The sequence below is a fragment of the Dendropsophus ebraccatus genome, chromosome 6 (genome assembly GCF_027789765.1).
Source record: "Dendropsophus ebraccatus isolate aDenEbr1 chromosome 6, aDenEbr1.pat, whole genome shotgun sequence".
Lineage (NCBI taxonomy): Eukaryota > Metazoa > Chordata > Amphibia > Anura > Hylidae > Dendropsophus > Dendropsophus ebraccatus.
In genome coordinates, this window is record NC_091459.1 from 125318109 (window position 1) to 125342977 (window position 24869).

The 24869-nt window shown below is 40.3% G+C and overlaps 1 protein-coding gene and 1 long non-coding RNA gene across 3 annotated transcripts in view; one reads left to right on the forward strand and one right to left on the reverse strand.

Annotated features, from left to right (window-relative positions):
• RUNX2 (RUNX family transcription factor 2) overlaps positions 1-10906 on the reverse strand; it is a 71950-nt gene extending 61044 nt beyond the window's left edge. For both annotated transcript variants that reach the window (XM_069975869.1, XM_069975868.1), the window contains exon 1: positions 9231-10906. In XM_069975869.1, coding sequence (XP_069831970.1) covers positions 9231-9542 — 312 coding nt within the window. In that variant the 5' untranslated portion in view covers positions 9543-10906. The remainder of the gene's footprint in view (positions 1-9230) is intronic.
• LOC138796014 (uncharacterized) lies at positions 9899-18997 on the forward strand. The gene is made up of 2 exons (XR_011363701.1): positions 9899-10339; positions 18765-18997. It is a non-coding gene; the product is annotated as an uncharacterized lncRNA (long non-coding RNA).
• Positions 18998-24869: the final 5872 nt, after the last annotated feature.

The window sequence follows — 24869 nt, forward strand, 5'->3', positions numbered from 1 at the left end:
TTGAAACGTGTCACTTTTTTTTTTTCCTGATGAATTTTATACATGGAAATAAATTATCTGTATTTTTATCTATGCACCTGCACTGAATCTGTGGTATATCTGTCCACTGTCCTGCACTGAATCTGTGGTATATTCGTCCATTGTCCTGTACTGGATCTGTGGTATATCCGTCCATTGTCCTGCACTGGATCTGTGGTATATCCGTCCATTGTCCTGCACTGGATCTGTGGTATATCCGTCCATTGTCCTGCACTGGATCTGTGTGCAGGGTGAGGTAGTCTGGGTCTGCTGAGATTACTATACAACGCCTGGTGCTAACTATGAACAAGCTAAGACTGGAAAAGGCCTGCAGAATAGTGATTGCAGCTCTGAAGTATAACACAAGCTGCAATCCAGAAACGGTACAAGGTAAATAATTTAACATAGTTACAAAACAACTAAATGTTTGTATTACTATATATGTAAACTGTAGATTAATATTTGTAGGTGGACATATGCTTTCTCAACTCTAATGTCTATTCTAAATGTAATAAACATTAGCGTACACATCAGGAGAAGCTTAGTAGTAGTGTTAGTAGTGTATTAGTATTAGTAGTAGGATCAGGGATTGTGCAGTCCTGCAGTACAATATGCAGCCATTGGTGGCAGTGTTGCCCCTTTCTGCTGTCAGTCAATGTATAAATGTAAATCTATGTTTTTATTTATCTATTTTTGTATAATAATGTTATATTACAAAGATATATAAAGAATGTGTAAACGGAATACCCCTTTAAGGTTAAGTTTATCTACATTACATTTATTATGTTTATTTTAACCCAAATAATGAGGGGCTTATTGATTATAATGGATCCACCATGCAGCAACCAGTAAAAAAAATTATTGGGGGGGGTCCCAATTGTTGGATCCTCACCGATCGGGCATATAGGACATGTCCTAGTCTCTGTCGTCATTAGATAACCCTGGGTAGACATTATATAAATATAAAATGCCTAAAACGAGTCAAGCGTAATATCTCATGAGCAAAACTAAAAAGCACCATTTCCGAGAATCATGATAACATGTACGTATCATTTTCCAGGAAGGCTCGAGCACTCTGAGATCAGATTTAAGAGCAAATATAGAAAAAGTTTAGTCTTCTCACTGAAGTTAAAAAACTCAAGGGTGCAAACACCGTCTTAGTGACTACAGCAGCTCCTGTGGGGTACATGTGGGGGCCCAGCTCAAACTGCCCCAATCCCCTCTTTCTTTACGGACCTAAACAGGTAAACGTGTAGCCACATATGATCACAGCCTAAAACCTGATGACTGTGCACATAGGGATGCATTACAGATTTATTATATAGGGCAACTCCAACAAAAGATTCATGTAGTCACCTAAAAACAAGCGAGAACGATAAAGAAAATGCTCCTGTGTGTATATATTGCTGATAGAAACCTATTAGGGCGCTCCCTGTTGTTCTTTTGATTTAATCTCAACCTATCTATCTATCTATCTCCTATCTATCTATCTATCTTCTATCTATCTATCTATCCTCTATCTATCTATCTATCTATCTATCTATCTATCTATCTATCTATCTCCTATCTATCTATCTATCTATCTATTATCTATCGCCTATCTATTATCTATCTATCTATCTATCTATCTATCTATCTATCTTTCTATCTAGAAACGGCAAGAGACCGCAGCACACCGAAGTAAAGGTGAATAGTGTTTATTCCATCATCAAGGTACATACAACGTTTCGATTCAATCCAGAATCATTATCAAGCAAGATTACTTCGGTGTGTTGCGGTCTCTTGCCGTTTCTACATTGGGGATCCTACGCCATAGGACTTTCACTGCACAGCACCCACCGCTCTGGATCTGGATGTGCGGCTGTTACTCTGCTTTATCTATCTATCTACTATCTATCTATCTATCTATCTATCTATCTATCTATCTATCTATCTATCTATCTGTCAGTATTTCCCATGAGATTCTCTTCCTTTCCACAGATACATATATTTCTGGATAGATCCTTGCACATGTAGAAGCTGCACACACCCCTACAGTCATACTATGAGCAGCATATACAAGTATAGTAGATAGGTGGCATAATTTCCATTCACACCACTCCAACTCATCCATCCTAGATGCTATTCTGGAACCTGATCTAACACTTGTGTGACATCCCCTGGTTATGTGTGGGCCGCCACCCTCCTCACACACACACCACACTCTCTTAGGCTTTGTTGTTAGTCTATGTAGGTTATCTTGGCCTCCTTTAGCTCTCATTGAATCCCTAGACAGTGCAGATTTTTATGTAGCTATTGGGGGTGAATGCAGCTGCAGGGTGTCTGCCATCCAGATTCTGCACCACAGCTCTGCAGCACATCCTGGTGCAATACAGTATGGGGTATATCAAATACAATTCACACATAGTGGAAAAATTCTGATTCTGCCATGTGTAGCTGATGCCTGTAATGTATGAGATCTACAGTTAAGATGCAGCAAAGTCTGCGGGAAAACCCATGTTACATCTTAATGGTGCGTTCACACCTACAGGATCTGCAGCTGATTTTCTGCAGCAGATTTCAGTTAAATAACTGAACACAGCATCAAATCTGATGCTGTGTTCAGTTATTTAACTGAAATCTGCTGCAGAAAATCAGCTGCAGATCCTGTAGGTGTGAACGCACCCTAAAGGGGTATTCCCACCTTAGACAAGGGCAAACCTCAGGGGTGGAAACTCCAGAAATTCTACAAACTTCAGTGAAGCAAGCTGCATCCATGTGCACAAGTCTGCTATAAGTGGGGGGTCTTGGTTTGCAGAATGGAAGTCAAGGGGTGTCTGTTCACAATATGGGTGGGGGTCCTAAAGCTTAAGCTTTGGCTGTCCAGGCATGATGGGAGTTGTAGTTTTGCAACCACTGGAGAGCCAAGGTTCCTTACACCTGGTCTATAGAGCCCCTATTCAATTATTGCAGTTAAAACTGAACCATGTGTGAACACAACCTTGGTTAGGTAGAAATGTGACCCATTAGAGCAGAGTGCCCCAACCGGCTGCAACACTATAATTCCCATCATGAAATACTACACTGCATGATGGGAGTTGTAGTTTTACAACAGCTACAGAGATTGGCTAACACTGCATTGGACGTCATAGAGATCCCATTCTGGTAGAGCCCAAGGCCCTATGACCTCTGGAGGTCTTCACCTTCTTTGAGGGCATGATGGGAGTTGTAGTTGTGCAACAGCTAAAGAGCCATAGGTTGGGAAACAGTAGATTAGAGCCATGGTGACCATATTTAGGATGGGCTTAAGTGCCTATAAGTCACCCCTAAATTCAGTGCTTCCCAACCTGTGGCCCTTCAGCCCTTGCAGAACTACACACTCCCATCATTCCCTGACAGCTGAAGAATGAGTGTACCTCCTGTGCTCATAGACTCTGAATGGAGTGTTCTCCAACCCAGGGCTCTCTAGCTGTTACATTACTACAACTCCCATCATTGTAGTTTTGCAACAGCTGGAAGGCCACAGGTTGGGGGACACTGTTCTAATGGTTATAATTGCTAGATAGCTAAGGGTGTGTTCACTCCTTGAGGTTTGTAATTGCTGAATAGAACATCAGGGCATGATGGGGGTTGTAGTTTTGCCACTGAAGGCTGTCCAGGCATGATGGGAATTGTAGTTTTGTAACTACTAGAGAGCCTAAGCTTCCCCCGCCCTGTTTTAAGGGACCACCCTATAAAAGATTGTTGGGTGGTCCCTTATTGTTTGGGTGGTCCTCTCTCTAGGGTTTTGCATACATGTGCATGTATTTTTAATGAAGTGCAAAATTGTGGATCTGGATTTTATCATCCAGTTAGATGTAACTATTGTGTTAATTACAAAGAAATTATTTATTTCATTATTTATTATTTATTTCGTTATTTATTAGACTAGTATACTGCGGAATCTGTTGGCGCTGGCTATACAAATAAATATTATTATTATTATTATATTCCATTTCTTTGTTTATATATTGTAAAGTTGACTGCATTTTTCTATAAGGGATGAGCAAATATCTGATTATTGTTCTGTAGGAGCCATATAAGACAATGGATGTTGACATAGGGATCTTCAGCCTCCATTGTCTTATAGGCCGCAATAATCACAGTTTGCTGAATAGACTTTTTACAAATTTCGCTTCTCTAAGGTGCAAATGTTCACTTATCGACCACAACCACAACCATACAATACATATCATACCTAGAATATCTACAAATTAACCCTCTATCCTCCCATCAGCCAGGCTCATCGGGACATCTTCCAACTCTCTACCCACAAAACAAAGCCGCAAAACCAAAAAGTTGCAGAGGTGATCTAAGGTTTGCAGCCAATCTCTACCATCTTCTCTTACCAGTCAACCACATTGGGGTTTGAACAAATCCTAGAAGCCAATAATTCAAAAAGTTACCTGCGGGCCCCTAACTTTTTGCAGTTAGAGTCTATGTTGGGCCCTAAAAAAAGTCAAGAAAGTAACCTGATAAGATCCCAAATTCGGCAATATTTTCAAAAATTTCAAATAATACTACGGTTATACATGGAGTAGAGAGGTATGAAAGACTCTAACGTGCTATCAAGCTTAGAAACTTTGCTGTGTGGTCAGATGACTGGACAATTTAGTGAAAAATAAAAAATATTCATGGCCGAGAAAACCCAAAATTAACTCAATGATAATTCTGCCCATAGCTTCAGATGACAACAACCTGCTCTAACACCTCCAAAAATATTCATCTATTTTTTTTACAGCCAATAAGGTCCCTATTTTTACGGACTGTCCTCAAATTTCATAATGTTGGTGACCAAAATGAACAAGTCTATGTATAGCGTGGGGACAGAGTCACCAGCCAGATGTAAACTTACACTTCTGGGCCCATTAATTATAGTACATGTCCTTACAGATGGATTTTTCAATAAAAGCCTTATTATTATTAACGTGTAGTTTTTCTCCTATTTTACATTTGACGTTTTAAACAAAATTATGTAAAACAGTATAAAGTGTAAAAAATAACAGTCATAAAAATAAATAGCCAAAATGATGATATAATAATAGTAAAAATCGGCATACTGTAATGTATCTGGTTTTGTGTGGATAGGATGGCAAGGGGAAAACTCCTAATAAACAAATACTTGGAGGGGTTGATTACAGACTAATAAAAGATCTAAAAAAAATAAAATCTGTGAGATTTAGAATGTTATATATCAAGTAAAGTCACTTAAAAGGGAACTTGGATAGAAAACTGTGTGAAATAGTCAATGAAATAAAAAAAAACTGTAATTTCAAAAAATCAAGAGAATATTGGATTATGGGAGCGAACTGTATGAACACAATATTTTATTTTCTGTTTTTTTCTACTCCTGGCCTAATAACAAATTGGATTTCTGTACAACAACTGTTACATATAATGCATGTCATGGGCCTTTTAGAAGGTGAAAAAACTAAACAAAAAAAAGATAGAAGCAATAAAATATTGCACCTGCCCTATGATATATCTATCTATCTATATATATCTATATTTGTTATATATATATATACATATATATATATATATATATATATATATATATATATATATATGTAACATAAACTAAATATATATATTCAACATAGCAAAAAAAAGTCAGTTTCCTTTGAAGAATAAATGTACTGTGGGTGTAATATATATATATATATATATATATATATATATATATATATATATATATATATCCTTTAAAAAGTAATTATTTAGGAGCTAACAACAACTACAGCATTTTTTATTACATTGTCATTTGTTTATTTTTTACAATATATTTTGAATTTAAATTTAATCTTCATTAATAGTAGACTGGACTGTATAGTTAACACTACAACGAGAAAAGTGAAAACTAGAAAAAAAAGTTTAAAAAAATCTAGAAAAAAAAAAACACTCAGTAATTTAAGGACAAAAATGACATTTGTCAGTCTTTTCTGTCCTCTATAGGTTGAAGTGTGAATTCTCAGAAGCTACTGAGGCTGCGTAGAAGGGAGTCCTTGTCTTCCAGGCTGGTAGTTTGCCACTGCTACAGTAGCCAGGCCTTAATAAATAATCCCCCTGTAACCGCTGCCCACAAACACCCGCTCACATGAATTATTTAGCAGAAACTAAAAAAAAATTCTAATTTATTTATTTATTTATGTTCATTTCAATTTTGAATATTAAACTAAAACTTCCAGGTTGTTAGTGAGTAAATAGAGGAGGCAGCGGCTGCTGTAACTACTGTGCTTACCATGCCTGCTACATCCTGTATACAATAATAGTTACAAATACGAAATGTTATTGTATTTATTATTTAGATATTTATATTATTGTTATCAATAACTGACACACCGACTGATCAAACTGATCAATCACCACTCATAGAATCCAAATGTGCTCAAACGATAACAATCAGATGTAAATATATATATAAAATTTATATATTTTTTTTTTAAATGTAGTTTAAGTTATTGTTCAAATTTTACATCTGAACTGAATTAAATGTTTCTTTTTATTTATTTTTATTAATTAATTTTATTTAATAATTATTCCTTTTAATGTGGTCGCATACATTAAAAGGAATGGAAAATTTTGGACTTTTTTTTTTTTTTAGTATAAAGAATGAATGGTTATGGACATAGACCGGAAACTGTCCTCTCACTCCCATTCCCAGCTGGGATCACATGATAAACCTTCCGCTTCTCTGTCCCTGGTACTAATATTCCCCAGTCTATGCAGAAGGCATGATGTATGATATAGGATATAGGATATAGGATAAGCTATGGAGGTGGAGGCATCCTGGACAGTGTGTGTCTATGTCCCAATGCACTTATGCTAAAGTTCTATTTTCCTCCATAGAAATTTCCATCCTGTTAGTTTGTTGCAGGAATAAATGTAGCGTTTTACATCTGCCCCCTGGAGAAACATTCTGCTGCATCGCTGAGTCAATGCAGAAACCCCTCAGGGGATATTTACTGTAAATTAAAATACTTGGCTCCAATCATAAAGCAGGAAGACACAGACAAGCGGGATTAACTAGTGCACTGCCAGAGCCAAGGGAGAGATGGGTGATGGATGGAGAGATAGATAGATAGATAGATAGATAGATAGATAGATAGATAGATAGATAGATAGATAGATAGATAGGAGATAGATAGATAGATAGATAGATAGATAGATAGATAGATAGGAGATAGATAGATAGATAGATAGATGATAGATAGATAGATAGATAGATAGATAGATAGATAGATAGATAGGAGATAGATAGGTAGATAGATAGATAGATAGATAGATAGATAGATAGACAGGCGATAGATGATAGATAGATAGATAGATAGATAGATAGATAGATAGATAGGAGATAGATAGATAGATAGATAATAGATAGATAAATAGATAGATAGATAGATAGATAGGAGATAGATAGGAGATAGATAGATAGGAGATAGATAGATAGATAGATAGATAGATAGATAGATAGATAGATAGATAGGAGATAGATAGATATATAGATAGATAGGAGATAGATAGATGATTGATAGATAGATAGATAGATAGATAGATAGATAGATAGATAGATAGATTATAGATAGATAGGAGATAGATAGATAGATAGATAGATAGATAGATAGATAGATAGATAGATAGGAGATAGATAATAGATAGATAGATAGATAGATAGATAGATAGATAGGAGATAGATAGATAGATAGATAGATAGATTATAGATAGATAGATAGATAGATAGGAGATAGACAGATAAATAAATAAATAGATAGATAATAGATAGATAGATAGATAGATAGATAGATAGATAGATAGATAGATAGATAGGAGATAGATAGATGGATAGATAGATAGATAGATAGATAGATATAGGAGATAGATAGATAGATAGATAGATAGATAGATAGATAGATAGATAGATAGGAGATAGATGGATAGATAGATAGATAGATAGAAGATAGATAGATAATAGATAGATAGATGATATAGATAGATAGATAGATAGATAGATAGATAGATAGATAGGAGATAGATAGATAGGAGATAGATAGATAGATAGATAGATAGATTGATTTCTATAGATGTATCCCTATGTAATGAGGAATATAATATATTTACCTGCACTGAGCAGAGGGAATATATAAATATATATATAAATAAATATACATAGTAATATCCTCCGCTGTCAGTCAGCATTACAGTATGTATCAGGATGTGTGCATTATACTGGGTTGTTAGTAACAGATAGAATAGGTATCTCAGGGTATTATCACTATAGCTTACCACATCAGGATGTTAGTGTGTATTATAGCTATATCAGACTGTTATATTATATGTTAGTGTGTATTATAACTATATCAGACTTATATTATTATAAGATAGTGTGTATTATAGCTATATCAGACTGTTATATTATATGTTAGTGTGTATTATAACTATATCAGACTGTTATATTATATGTCAGTGTGTATTATAGCTATATCAGGCTGTTATATTATATGTTAGTGTGTATTATAACTATATCAGACTGTTATATTATTATATGGTAGTGTGTATTATAGCTATATCAGGCTGTTATGTGATTATATGATAGTGTGTATTATAGCTATATCAGACTGTTGTATGCTAGTGTGTATTATAGCTATATCAGGCTGTTATGTGATTATATGTTAGTATTATAGCTATATCAGGCTGTTATATTATTATATGCTAGTGTGTAATATAGCTATATCAGGCTTTTATTATATGTTAGTGTGTATTATAGCTATATCAGACTGTTATTATACGTTAGTGTGTATTATAGCTATATCAGACTGTTATTATACGTTAGTGTGTATTATAGCTATATCAGACTGTTATGTGATTATATGTTAGCATTATAGCTATATCAGGCTATTGGAATTTTAATGTATCTATAATGTTACTGTATAATAAATAAATAAAATACTAATTAATAATAAATATAAATAAATGAAATAAAGGAATACATGGCAATCTTACAGCATATACATCCCAGCTTCTATTCTAGACAGAGTATAAGGAGCAGAGGAGAAGAGGCAGGGACAGGGAGCAGGAGCCGCACATATAACCACCAGTCACTAATAGAACCTATAAGCGGCTGCAGTAGAGTGTTAGCTCTTGGGCCCAGCGGGAGGGTTAGTGCCCCGTCCCATGCACACACATGCAGCACCCACCTTGAAGGCGACGGGCAGCGTCTTGTTGCAGCGCCAGTGGGAGGGCAGCACTGAGCACAGGAAGTTGGGGCTGTCAGTCCGCACCAGCTCGGCCGGGTGGTCGGCGATGATCTCCACCATGGTGCGGTTGTCGTGCGGCCGGAGCCTGGGCACCGGGAGCGCCGCTTCCTGCTGCTGCTGCTGCGGGGCCGGGGGCTGGGGCTGCTGCGGCCCGCCGGGCACCGGGCTCACGTCGCTCATCTTGCCGGGCTGCAGGCTGCTGGAGGGCGGGCTGAACCTCCGGCTGGTGCTGGGATCTACGGGAATACGCATCACAACAGCCGGGGGTTATTGTCAGGGCGAGGAGGGGGAGAGGAGAGGGCACCCCAATATGTCAGAGGATAGGGGGGCACTAGTACATGGCAGCTGGTGGTGAGCTCAGGGGATGGGGGACCCCTCTGCTGGGTGACAGGCTGGATGGGGGACCCCTCTGCTGGGTGACAGGCTGGATGGGGGACCCCTCTGCTGGGTGACTGGGGGGACAGGCTGGATGGGGGACTCTTCTGCTGGGTGACTGGGGGTACAGGCTGGAGCTGGATGGGGATCCCTGGGGGTACAGGCTGGTGCTGGATGGGGGATCCCTGGGGGTACAGGCTGGAGCTGTATGGGGGATCCCTGGGGGTACAGGCTGGAGCTGTATGGGGGATCCCTTGGGGTACAGGCTGGAGCTGTATGGGGGATCCCTTGGGGTACAGGCTGGAGCTGTATGGAGTGGTGATCCTTCTGCTGGAGACCAGGGGATCCTTTTACTGCTGGATCAAGTGATGGTGTCTGGAGATCAGTTCATGTATTTTACAGGATCCCTTTGGAGAGAAGTTCACGTCTTGGTGGATTTTTCCGTCCTTGGAATAACCTGGCCGGAGATCGGTACATGGATCAGTGGATCCCTCTGTTCTTTGGCTGGAGATCGGTCAGTTCATGTATTGCCGGATCCTTCTGTCCTTCTTCAGCCGATGAGATCCCTTTAGAGATCAGTCTTTGTACTAGTGGATCCCTGCTTGGAGATCAGTCCTTGTATTAGCGGAGCCCCTCTGTCCTGGCTGGGAGAAGTCGCAGGCAGCTCAGGCTCGGTAGGTGTCTACTCTCTCAGCCGGCTTCTGTGCGCCAAGTGTGCGCCTTGTCCCAGCTGCAGCCTTATTATAAGCTCCTATGTATTATAATCTCCAGCAGCCCTGGCTGTGTGTACAGTCCCCTGCTGCTGTCCGGCTCTCTGTAATGTAACAGCATGCACATGGGTTATGTCTGCTGCCCCCCCGCCCCCCCCCCCGGACTGTAGTAAAGTCCCTGATTAATATGAATGAGCTCCTAGTCTAGAGTCCCCCCATATACATGGATGTGTCAGTAAAATGTCGCAGGGTCCCCTGCCCCCTCTATCTTATCTGCTCTCTCCAGCTCTTCTTCTTCTTCTTCTTCTTTGATCTCCTCTATTATAACTTCTTCTCTTCTGAAGTTCTGTCAGGATTTCTCCATCAAGGAAAAAAAAAACCGCAGCAGCGGTGGCGGCAGCAGGGTTGGAGGAGTGTGTGTGAGTGCTGCGGTTTATCTAGTGAGTGTCAGCAGCACGTGGTGTCCTGTGCCCAGTCTGCTGCCCCCATGCCCTGAGCTCATCACCACTCCCGGGCTCACAGCCTCTCTGCTTGTTTGTCTCTATGTTACCAAAAAAAAAAAAGGGCAGAACTTATAAAAAGCAGCGTTTTCTGTACCCAATAGTAGAGGGGCTGCCCTCCCACCGCACACAGGGGCCTATGAGAAGCTGCTGTGCCCTGTGCTGGGGGAGGGAGGGGGCTCTGCCTGCTGCTCAGAGATGATTTGGGGGTAATACCCCCTATTTATTAGATATAGTGTTCTGTACTTGGGTCTGTTGTCTCAGGTAGCATGGCATTGGCAGTGAAGGGGTTAACAGAATGGGATAAAGTTACTAAACAGGGGTCTTCCACCTGTGACTCCAACTATAACTCCCAGCATCCTCACCCTCTTCACCTGTGACTTTGCTTTGCCTTTTTACTGCAGGGGTTAATAGGATGGTGGTGGTATGATGGGAGATGAGGTCACTGTGTGGAGAATTCCTGTGTAGACAACCTGCTGTGGTTAAACTACAACTCCCAACATCTCTCTTCCCTGAAACTGCTGGGGTTAATAGGATAAGATGGGATGATGGCAGTTAAGGGGTTAATAGGATGGGAGGAAATAATGGCAGATAAGGGGTTAATAGGATGGGATGACATGTTGGCAGATAATGGATTAATAGGATTTGAGGAAATAATGACAGATAAGGGGTTAATAGGATGGGGGGAAATGTTGGCAGATAAGGGGTTAATAGAATGGGAAGCCATGGCGGCAGATAAGGGGTTAATAGGATGGGAAGCCATGGCGGCAGATAAGGGGTTAATAGAATGGGAAGCCATGGCGGCAGATAAGGGGTTAATAGGATGGGAAGCCATGGTGGCAGATAAGGGGTTAATAGAATGGGAAGCCATGGTGGCATATAAGGGGTTAATAGGATGGGAAGCCATGGTGGCAGATAAGGGGTTAATAGAATGGGAAGCCATGGTGGCAGATAAGGGGTTAATAGAATGGGAAGCCATGGCGGCAGATAAGGGGTTAATAGGATGGGAAGCCATGGCGGCAGATAAGGGGTTAATAGAATGGGAAGCCATGGTGGCAGATAAGGGGTTAATAGAATGGGAAGCCATGGTGGCAGATAAGGGGTTAATAGAATGGGAAGCCATGGTGGCAGATAAGGGGTTAATAGAATGGGAAGCCATGGTGGCAGATAAGGGGTTAATAGAATGGGAAGCCATGGTGGCAGATAAGGGGTTAATAGAATGGGAAGCCATGGTGGCAGATAAGGGGTTAATAGAATGGGAAGCCATGGTGGCAGATAAGGGGTTAATAGAATGGGAAGCCATGGTGGCAGATAAGGGGTTAATAGAATGGGAAGCCATGGTGGCAGATTGGACCATCAAACATAGACAGCCAGACTGTGACTATCTGTTATTAAACTACACCTCCCAGCATCCACCCATTCCATGGCACTGCAGGGGTTAATCCAGTAGGCTGCCATGATGGCAGATGAGATCAGTATACAGAGATCCCTGAGTATAAAACTACAACTCCTAGCATCTGCTTTTGCTATCAGATTACATCAGGGGTCACTGTTTCCTCATTTACTGGAAACCCTTGGCTAGCACTGCAGTGGTTAATTAATACGATGATGTCATGGTCTGGATACTGGATGATGATGTCATTACACAAGTTTATATGCAGGAGGATAGCATTAGGCTAGAATCACTACAAGACTTAGTATGCACTGACTTTATGTAGCTGCTCAGGCATGCTGGGAGTTGTAGTCTTACAACAGCTGGAGGGCCACAGGTTGTAAATCATAAAGGCAAAAGGTATGACTGTATACTGTGACTATACACAGGGGATGTGCTATATACTGCAGTCACATATATACTGGCTATATACTGCAGTCATATATATACTGGCTATATACTGCAGTCATATATATACTGGCTATATACTGCAGTCACATATTCCCAATACTCTGTAACCCTTGATGTGCCTGCAGGTACTTGGTTGTATGTTGGGGTAGCATTTGTAGCTGTGGCAATGCAAGGGTTAATGTGTATACTGTATGATTTAGATATGTACTGAAGTAGGAACTGTTCCTATGTATGATGAGGGTAGTAGTATTTTGATGGGGTGTATAAAGAGAATAGTGTACATCTCTTGTGGTGTTGTATATACTGTGATCATATACTGGGATACCAGGAGCTGGAGCCGAGATACACTTAGTCTTAATCTCTTAACCCTTTTACAGCTGGGATCTACTGTTCACAACTGGGGGGATGGGACTCCTGTCCCCATATAGTTTGGGGTCCTAACAGTGGCACTCCTCTATTGTTGTGATACCTTTTTAAAGGGGTAGTTCCCCCCAAATGTATTTCTTTCACATCAACTAATTTGTAATATGCTTCTGTGATGTCCTACCACTGGTGTTGCTATTGGTTACACCTTTCTGTACTTGTGTAAAAGATGGTGAGTTTCGCCACTAGATGTCACTGTATTAGATATGTGTATTCAGATACTGCACGGCTGAAATGTGTAAAGGGTTGTCGTTTATTTGTATGTCACATGGATCTGTGAATCTATAGGAATCTGTTCTTCTTCTCTCCTATCACCTCTCTCCTTACTTCTTCCATTGCACTCTTCACTCACTCACAGCACACTTTAGATAAGCTGAGGAAGGAGGTCACATGGTAGAGGAAGTGTGTATTTCTTTCGTGTTGGACATTGTAGAGGAAGGACGCAAGCTAGATAGCTCTCTACAGTGGTCCTCTTTGGGCCCTGGCCCTCTGCCAGGTCCCCTACTCCAGTAAAACTTAGTCAGAACCCCGTATGGGTAGGACGTCAGACAGGACACAGCTAACAGTATTCTTCTCAGTAACTCTACACAACACTATGCTGGGTTAAACCCCTTTCAGGAGAGGACAAATCAGACACAACCTCAACCCACGCCGTGGACTATTAGCGTCGCAGAGCAGGACAGTATCCACAGACAGCAGTAAGCTAGAAACTTATCTGGATAGAGCAAAGTTGCGATAAGCCTAGGAACTCTATCTCGCAGCGCGATTGTCAGCAGGGAACCCTCAGCATTCCACTCGTCCCAGGTAACAAGGTCTGGGCCTTGTGTCACCCTCTAGGACAGGTCTCCCAAGTATTCTCTTCTTCTTCTTAGTATTTTTTTCTACATTATCCTCCAACATCCCGGCAGAGCACAGTACTACCTGGGTTGAGACTCTCACGACATCCTCCATTCTGCTGCTCTGCTTTTGTATCACTCAACACGCTACTCAGTCAGCACGACTGTTCTCCTCACTCTATTCCTGTTGCAGATCTGGTTATTGTACTATCCGGTGTCTTATCTAGTGCTTTATCAAGGGAACTGTCAAGTGTAACTTATCTCGTCAAAGTAAAGCTGGATAACTTGCTGCACACAAGTACCTTTTACGTAAAACCAAGATTATTTATGATAAAGAGATTCTGTGATTCTTCAACCCGCACCGACACAGTATACACTATAGCCTTGGGACATTTCCCCTTTCTGTGGGTGGCAGTTCCTCCAACACAACATCACCAGGGGGCATATACCACACTTCTATTAAAAATTCCCCAATCTTCCAGTACTTATCAGCTGCTGTATGTCCTGCATGAAGTGGTATTTTCTTTCCAGTTTGACACAGTGCTCTCTGCTGCCACCTCTGTCCATGTCAGGAACTGTCCAGAGCTGTAACAAATCCCCATAGAAAACACTCTCCTGTTCTCCAGACTGGAAAGAATACACCACTTCCTGCAGGACATATAGCAGCTGATAAGTACTGAAAGACTGGAGATTTTTTACATAGAAGCAATTTACAAATTTTTATAACTTTCTGACACCAGTTGATCTGATTTTCTTTTTGCAGGAGTACCCCTTTAAAGTATGCAGAGTTTTATAACTAGTGCTTGGCCATGGGGGGGGGATGGGGTACCATGACACAGAGACTCAAAGGACACAAGTGTGATCAGTGGCTTGGATTTCCTTTAGAAATGAATAAGGTGCATGCAGATTTGAGATGGACTGTCAAAATCGGCAAAAAAAACTGTGTGAACAGGGACTAGACTGAAAACCAATGAAAAGTGGTAACATGTTGTACTAATAGACCTTCTGGACCATCAGATTCTGGATTAAAGGAATTCAACATGCAATATATAGCAGCCTTCAGGTGGTCACATCCTCTACCAGGGGTATGGAACCTTGGCTCTCCAGCTGTTGCAAAACTACAACTCCCATCATGCCTGGACAGCCAAAGCTAAGGCATGATGGGAGTTGTAGTTTTGCAACAGCTGGAGAGCCAAGGTTCCCTACCCCTGCCCTGTACTTTGGTACCACCACTAGGGGAAGACATGAAACACAATCTACACTGTCTGTAATCCGCGTACCATCAGAATAGTGGATGCAACAATCATACATATAAATCAGGATAAGTCAGGAGACACCTACACCCAGAACTGTGCACAGAGCCTGGGCCCCTAGGGCCCCTGTGCAGGATATGGACACCAGGTTACCATGCTGTTATAATCCGCACAGTCCTGGCAGCAGCCACATCACCCCCCTCCTCATCCCAGGCTGCAGTCATCTTTATATTTTGTGAAAATAATGTTCTTTTTCCATATTAATGTCTTTATGCTGCAGTGCAATACCATGCATAACCTGTGGACAGGTGGGGCACTGTTTTTGGAAGAAAAAAAACAGCATAATGTTTCTTATTCTGGACAACCACCTATTGCTGACAACTGAAAAAGGTTATACCAGCTGTACATATATAATTATATACAGGAGATCCCCAGGTTATACCAGCTGTACATATATAATTATATACAGGAGATACCCAGGTTATACCACCTGTACATATATAATTATATACAGGAGATACCCAGGTTATACCAGCTGTACATATATAATTATATACAGGAGATACCCAGGTTATACCAGCTGTACATATATAATTATATACAGGAGATACCCAGGTTATACCAGCTGTACATATATAATTATATACAAAGGATACCCAGGTTATACCAGCTGTACATATATAATTATATACAAAGGATACCCAGGTTATACCAGCTGTACATATATAATTATATACAGGATATCCCCAGGTTATACCACCTGTAATATATCATTACATATAGGAGATCCCCAGGTTATAAAAGCTGTACATATATAATTATATACAGGAGATACCCAGGTTATACCAGATGTACATATATTATTATATGCAGGAGATCCCCAGGTTATACCAGCTGTACATATATAATTATATACAAGAGATCCCCAGGTTATACCAGCTGTACATATATAATTATATACAAAGGATACCCAGGTTATACCAGCTGTACATATATAATTATATACAGGAGATACCCAGGTTATACCAGCTGTACATATATAATTATATATGGGAGATCCCCAGGTTATACCAGCTGTACATATATAATTATATACAGGAGATCCCCAGGTTATACCACCTGTAATATATATTATATACAGGAGATCCCCAGGTTATACCAGCTGTACATATATAATTATATACAGGATATCCCCAGGTTATACCACCTGTAATATATCATTACATATAGGAGATCCCCAGGTTATAAAAGCTGTACATATATAATTATATACAGGAAATACACAGGTTATACCAGCTGTACATATATAATTATATACAAAGGATACCCAGGTTATACCAGCTGTACATATATTATTATATGCAGGAGATCCCCAGATTATACCAGCTGTACATATATAAATATATACAAGAGATCCCCAGGTTATACCAGCTGTACATATATAATTATATACAGGAGATCCCCAGGTTATACCAGCTGTACATATATAATTATATACAGGTGATGCCCAGGTTATACCAGCTGTACATATATAATATATACAGGAAATACCCAGGTGATATATCAGTTGATATAGACCATGCTGGTATAACCTGGGTATCGCCTGTATATAATGTATATGCACAGCTGGTATAACTTGGGTATCTCCTGTATAATATATACAGCTGGTGTAACATGTGTATCTTTTGTATATAATTATATATGTACAGCTGGTATAACCTGGGTATCTCCTGTACATAATTATATAGGTACAGCTGGTATAACCTGGGTAACTCCTATATATAACTATATATGTACAGCTGGTATAACCTGGACGACTCCTATATATATTTATATATGCACAGCTGGTATAACCTGGGTATCACCTGTATATAATTATATATGTACAGCTGTTATAACCTGGGTATCTTCTGTATATAGTTATGTAGGTACACCTGCTATAACCTGGGCATCTCCTGTATATAATTATATATGTACAGCTGGTATAACCTGGGTATCTCCTGTATTTAATTATATATGTACAGCTGGTATAACCTGGGTATCTTCTGTATATAGTAATGTAGGTACACCTGCTATAACCTGGGTATCTCCTGTATATAATTATATATGTACAGCTGGTATAACCTGGGTATCTCCTGTATATAATTATATATGTACAACTGGTATAACCTGGGTATCTCCTGTATTTAATTATATATGTACAGCTGGTATAACCTGGGTATCTTCTGTATATAGTTATGTAGGTACACCTGCTATAACCTGGGTATCTCCTGTATATAATTGTATACGTACAGCTGGTATAACCTGGGTATCTCCTGTATATACTTATATATGTACAGCTGGTATAACCTGGGTATCTCCTGTATATAATTATATATGTACAGCTGGTATAACCTGGGATCTCCTGCATATAATAATATATGTACAGCTGGTATAACCTGGGTATCCTTTTGTATATAATTATATATGTACAGCTGGTATAACCTGGGTATCTCCTGTATATAATTATATATGTACAACTGGTATACCCTGGGTATCTCCTGTATATAATTATATATGTACAACTGGTATAACCTGGGTATCTCCTGTATTTAATTATATATGTACAGCTGGTATAACATGGGTATCTTCTGTATATAGTTATGTAGGTACACCTGGTATAACCTGGGTATCTCCTGTATATAATTATATATGTATAGCTGGTATAACCTGGGGATCTCCAGCATATAATAATATATGTACAGCTGGTATAACCTGGGTATCCTTTGTATATATTTATATATGTACAGCTGGTATAACCTGGGTATCCTTTATATATAATTATATATGTACAGTTGGTATAACCTGTGTATTTCCTGTATATAATTATATATGTACAGCTGGTATAACCTGGGTACCTCCTGTATATAATTATATATGTACAGATGGTATAACCTGTGTGACTCCTGTATAAAATTGTATATGTACAGCTGGTATAACCTAGGTATCTCCTGTATATAATATATATGTACAGCTGGTATAACGTGGGTATCTCCTGTATATAATTATATATGTACAGCTGGTATAACGTGGGTATCTCCTGTATAAAATTGTATATGTACAGCTGGTATAACCTAGGTATCTCCTGTATATAATAGTATATGCACAGCTGCTATAACCTGGGTACCTCCTGTATATAATTATATATGTACAGCTGGTATAACCTGAGTATCTCCTGTATATAATTATATATGTACAGCTGGTATAATATAGGTATCTCCTGTATATAATAGTATATGTACAGCTGCTATAACCTGGGTATCTCCTGTATATAATAGTATATGTACAGCTGGTATACGTTATACATCCCCTGAATATAGTGATATGGACCATGCTTTATAATGTTCTGCATTGTATACTAGTATACGTGATCACCTGGACTGTTGTGTTAGCAAGGGGTTAAATGCAGAACTAGCGTCCATGATTTTCCTGCCGTCCTAATCTCCATCCGCTGTTCGAATAAAAGTTTTACAAAAATTAACTTTTCCGTCACAGGGGAGAGCTCTCGCCCAACTCAGGCAGCTGGAATGAATGAATCCAGGCTGAGGGAGCCGGCGGCTCGTGTTCTGCCGTCGGGATGTGAAGAGTGAAGTGTTCCACAACGGGAGCGGCGTCCCTTCTCACCCTCAGCCTCCATCTTTGTGTGGCTATGACTGATCGCTTTATTTATTGCAATATATCTTCTGTAAGAAAACATGTTGCTGATATTAAAAACAATGAGCTAATAATGTGTCTCCTGCGCCAAGACAAAGCCTCGTCGGATCCCAGGGTTCCTTCTAGTGTAATGGTGTCATAGCTTTACTATGAAGAACAACAACAATAATAATAATAATAATGATTCTTTATAATAATTTAATTAAAGAGACGTCTTCTCCCAATGTTTCATCCAGCCATATATACTGCAGACCATGCTGCGGCTATGGGGCCCTGGGAGAGAGGGGGCCCAGCTTTGTTTGGTCCCTTCCCTTTAGCTCTTAGATAGGGGAATAGCTGTTTTGTAACAGCTGGAGGGCTGGAGGTTTCCCTATCTAAGAGCTAAAGGGAAGGGACCAAACAGAAATGGGCCCCCTCTCTCCCAGGGCCCCATAGCCGCAGCATGGTCTGCAGTATATATGGCTGGATGAAACATTAGGAGGAGACGTCTCTTTAATTAAAAGGATCTGCATGGTTAGTGTCTGCTAACACTGGTTTTTAGAGGATCCATCTGTGGCCCCTTTTGCTTATCAGATTTGGAGAGAAGAATAATGGATGCTTCACTATTTTCTAATTTCAAAAAAACATCAATGGTGCGTTCACACCTACGGGATCTGCAGCTGATTTTCTGCAGCAGATTTCATTTAAATAACTGAACACAGCATCAAATCTGCTGCAGATCTGCTGCAGATCCTGTAGGTGTGAACGCACCCCAAAGGAGTATTCCCATCTCCACTGATATAGTTATACTTTTAGGACATTGATATAGAAAACTTGTCTCCTCTTGATGCGCTGCTCTGTCCCTCCCATTGTTGACAGCTCATTGTCTAGGTTACCGACCACCACTCTGCTCTAAAAGCAGTGGTCTAGTTGGTGTATATATAGCTAGGATGTAGAGAGATATAGGGGAAGATTTATCAAACATGGTGTAAAGTGAAACTGGCTCAGTTGCCCCTAGCAACCAATCAGATTCCACCTTTCATTCCTCACAGACTCTTTGGAAAATGAAAGGTGGAATCTGATTGGTTGCTAGGGGCAACTGAGCCAGTTTCACTTTACACCATGTTGGATAAATCTTCCCCTATAATAGTGTATAAATGCTGGATACTATATATAAATATGTAAACTATAGCTAGCAGCCGGACCACTGCTTTTAGAGCACAGTGGTGGTCGGTAACCTAGACAACAAGCTGTCAACAAGCAGGGAAAGAGCGGCATATCAGAAGAAGGAGACAAGTTCGCCAAATAAATGTATTTGTAAAAATATTCAACCTGAGGAGTCTTACGGGGATATCAGCGGAGATGAGAATACCCCTTTAAAGGGGTGCTCCAGCTAAAATCTTTTTCTTTCGTATCAGCTGATTTCAGAAAGTTAAATAGATTTGTAAATTGCTTCTATTTAAAAATGTCAAGTATTTCAGTACTTATCAGCTGCTGTATGTCCCGCAGGAAGTGGTGTATTCTTTCCAGTCTGACACAGTGCTCTGTCCATGTCAGCAGCAAATCCCTACAGAAAACTTTTCCTGCTCTGGACAGTACCTGACATGGACAGAGGTGGCAGCAGAGAGCACTGTGTCAGACTGGAAAGAATACACCACTTCATGCAGGACATACAGCAGCTGATAAGTACTGGAATACATGATATTTTTAAACAGAAGTATATTATTAAGCTATATAACTTTCTGAAACCAGTTGATTTAAAGGAAAAATATTTTCGCTGGATAACCAGCCACAAGAAAGCCAAGGGATTTTACCACTTTCATTGCACCAGGTGAAATTTGCATGTGCATGGAGATGTTCATGGAACAGGGGCATAAATAGTAGCAAAATCAATATACCCTTATATACTCTGCTATGTGCCTGATGCCGGCCAATAGTCAGCTATTTGGGCCATAGGCAGGCATCAGGTCATATCTTCATATGGCGGTATATAAGCTACACACTGTGCAGGTGGGGTTCCTCCTAATCGCCATGTCATGCTTCCTCCTCCGTCCGCTCCCACTGCTTATATCAGAGCGTGTGAATAATGGAAACACAGGAAGCAGACCACTGCAGGGGATTCACCAACAGATAGGAACGTAAGCAAAACCCTGTCCGGAGGAGACCACCATGGGATCAGCCCTGACACACAGTTTCCACAGCAGAGTACAGTATATAAAGACAGGGCCTCATATGGTGCTTTATATACTCCAACTTAGATTTTGTTCTATGTTAACCCCTTAAGAACCAGGACATCTTTGACCCATAGGACTAGGAGAAATGTTTGTTCTTCCTTATTTTTCTGCCATTTTAGCAGATGTAAGGTCAAGTAGTTTTTAGTATGCTCGAGTACATAAAAGTTTATATATATATATTTTTTTATTTATTTTTTTATTATAGGCTGTTAAAGAAAAATTTGTATTGCTTTTAAAGTGTCACTGTCGTTTTTTTGTTTTTTTTTGCAGAAATCAATAGTCCAGGTGATTTTAAGAAATTTTGTAATTGGGTTTATTAGGCAAATGTGCCATTATCTGCATTCAAAAAGACTTTCCCCAGGTCCCCCCCCCCCCCTCTCTCTCATTCACTGCCCATTATCAGGAAGTCATGTCTTGTTGCATCAGACATGCCACTGTCTGCTCTATGGAGAGGGGAGGGGGGAGGAGGGAGATTAGTTGCCAGCAGAGAGAAGAGAACAAAGGATTACACAGCGCGGGAGCTGTGTTAAAGTTGGTATTCAGAGGTCAGAGAGGTCAGTGCTGAGCTCAGAGGAGATAGCCAGGTGATGTAGCTGTAAATTAATTCTTTGTTGTTCTGTTTTGGTGAATTATCTCCCTCCGCCCCTCCCTTCTCCATAGACAACCATGAAGACAGGGGGGAGAGCTTCAAACTGCTTTTTCATGATAAAAATGCATTTTTCGGCTAATAAACCCCAAATACAAAGTTTCTTAAAATCGCCTGGACTATTGATTTCTGCAAAAAAAAAATTTAAACAGCAGTGACACTTTAAAGTTAAATGAACTCGCCCAAAAATTCGGGTTTACACAAACCCAAACAATCAGCATTTGATTACCACTGCCTGGAAAACAGATACAGCGCAGGCCCGGGCTGCATCCATCTTCTCCAGGCAATGTTTCATTCACCCAGGTGGGACACTGGCCTCTCTTTTTGTGATTGGCAGGGGTCCCAGTGATTTATTTTATAATATACCCTTGAAGAGACTCTAGTACTAAGTGGCAGATGGAGGGGAGTTGAGGGGGGAGAGAACGTACTGACTTTGCGTTGCGTCTCTGGGGTTACAATATCCAAGGAGTAACAACAGCCATACAGGAATCGCCAACCATTTAAGCCTCCAATCACACTGCCATCATGTCTCCCATTACAGCGGAAACCATCACAGTCATGTCAAACCCACTGAACAATGGACGACAACTCTGTCCAATGGACCCATTGGCTTACAATGTGTTCTGCTGGGCTGACCACAATTCAAACGGGAAGAATAGTGCGCCATGCTGTTCTTCCCACCAAGAAAACCTACAGACTCTAAAGGTAGTGTGAACAGAGCCTAACGTGCATGGTGGCCTTACAACTCAACCAAAGGCATATATCAGGGGAGAGGGAAGCATCGGGCATGTTGGATTTAGCATGAGGAATCTATTGCTCTCATAGGAGATAAGCTGCCACCAAGGCTGTCCTGCAGCGCTCTCCTTCCTTCTTTCCACTGTGAATAGAGCTGAGCAGAGTTGTTCCGGTTCGGCAATGTTCTTAGAACCTGAAAGCTCTGCATTTGACTCCTGATGTTTGTAGAAGTTAGATGCTGCCCTAGAGAGTCCTAGAAATCATCCTCCATGTTTTCCTGGCAGTCCTAGGTCAGCATCTAACTTCTATAGACACCTAGGGGGGAGATTTATCAAGCATGATGTAAAGTGAAACTGTCTCAGTTGCCCCTAGCAACCAATCAGATTCCACCTTTCATTCCTCACAGACTCTTTGGAAAATGAAAGGTGGAATCCGATTGGTTGCTAGGGGCAACTGAGCCAGTTTCACTTTACACCATGTTTGATAAATCTCCCTCCTGGAGTTAAATGCTGAGCGGAGCTAAACAACTCCGCTCAACACTAGTTGTAAATCGGAACATAGATTTACATGTACAAAGGGATTCATACAGGTAGAGAACAATCCGGAACATACATTTACCCGTACAAAGGTAAAGAACAATCCGGAACATACATTTACACGTACAAAGGGATTCATACAGAAAGAGAACAATCCGGAACATACATTTACCCATACAAAGGTAAAGAACAATCCGGAACATACATTTACCCGTACATAGGTAAAGAACAATCCGGAACATATATTTACGCGTACAAAGGGATTCATACAGGTAAAGAAAAATCCGGAACATACATTTACACATACAAAGGGGTTCATATAGGAAAAGAACAATCCGGAACATAGATCTACACATACAAAGGGATTCATACAGGTAGAGAAAAATCCAGAACAGCGTACAAAGGGATTTATACAGGTAGAGAACAATCCGGAACATACATTTACCCGTACAAAGGTAAAGAACAATCCGGAACATACATTTACACGTACAAAGGGATTCATACAGGAAGAGAACAATCCGGAACATACATTTACACGTACAAAGGGATTCATACAGGAAGAGAACAATCCGGAACATACATTTACACGTACAAAGGGATTCATACAGGAAGAGAACAATCCGGAACATACATTTACCCATACAAAGGGGTTCATACAGGAAGAGAACAATCCGGAACATACATTTACCCATACAAAGAGATTCATACAGGCAAAGAAAAATCCGGAACATACATTTACCCGTACAAAGGTAAAGAACAATCCGGAACATATATTTACACGTACAAAGGGGTTCATATAGGGAAAGAACAATCCGGAACATATATCTACATGTACAAAGGGGTTCATACAGGTAGAGAAAAATCCAGAACAGCGTACAAAGGGATTCATACAGGTATAGAACAATCCGGAACATACATTTACACGTACAAAGGGGTTCATACAGGTAGAGAACAATCCGGAACATACATTTACACGTACAAAGGGGTTCATACAGGTAAAGAACAATCCGGAACCAAATGGTCCAGAATGGCGGCTTGAGAATAGTCCAGCCTCCGTTGTTCTATTATAACCACCTTGCCCTGAGTACACATTGTCCTCTCTACATGACAATCCCTATTTTTATATTTTCTTAGGATAACATGAAAACATTCCGAGGGTTATTATCCTATCGCCGAGCTACAAAAATATTTTTCACGTTGCTCAACGAGGGTAATTAGAGCAACTTGTGTTGATATTGTGTTAGGTGTAGTGGTCAGGTGTAGCGGGGGTGGTGGGGGGGGGGGGGCATCCTGTGGTCGCTTCCCAGGGAGGGGGCGGCTGTTGTTTTTAGCATTTGCATGGCATCCATTTGATGCTCACTGTTACATTTGCCTTCTACACATAACACGGATACAGTTCCGTTCATTAATTCCAGCTCGCTTTGCAAGGAAAAAAGTGACATATAAGCAAAGTTGTTCTCCTTAGCTGTGCACGGAGCGTGGAGATATACAAATCACAACTTCCTATAGGCCCAGGGAAGGGAGGGGGCGGCTCATTCCGCTCTCTGCTTCAGCCATGGAACTCCCGGAGTTATTTGTTTGAAAAATATACCTCGATTTGCAATTCCAAAACTAAGGAGGATGATTATGAAAGAAAGGCCCTTTAACCCTTTAAGCCCCTTTATGGGATTTAACTAACACTGCAAATACTACCTGAATAGTGCAATTGTCTATCTGTATGCCAATGTATGTATTTCTTCATTATTCTAATGCATCTTATAACTTTGCATTCTGTCCCATCGTTTCGTGTCTACAGCTCCTGTGCAGACCCATGAGG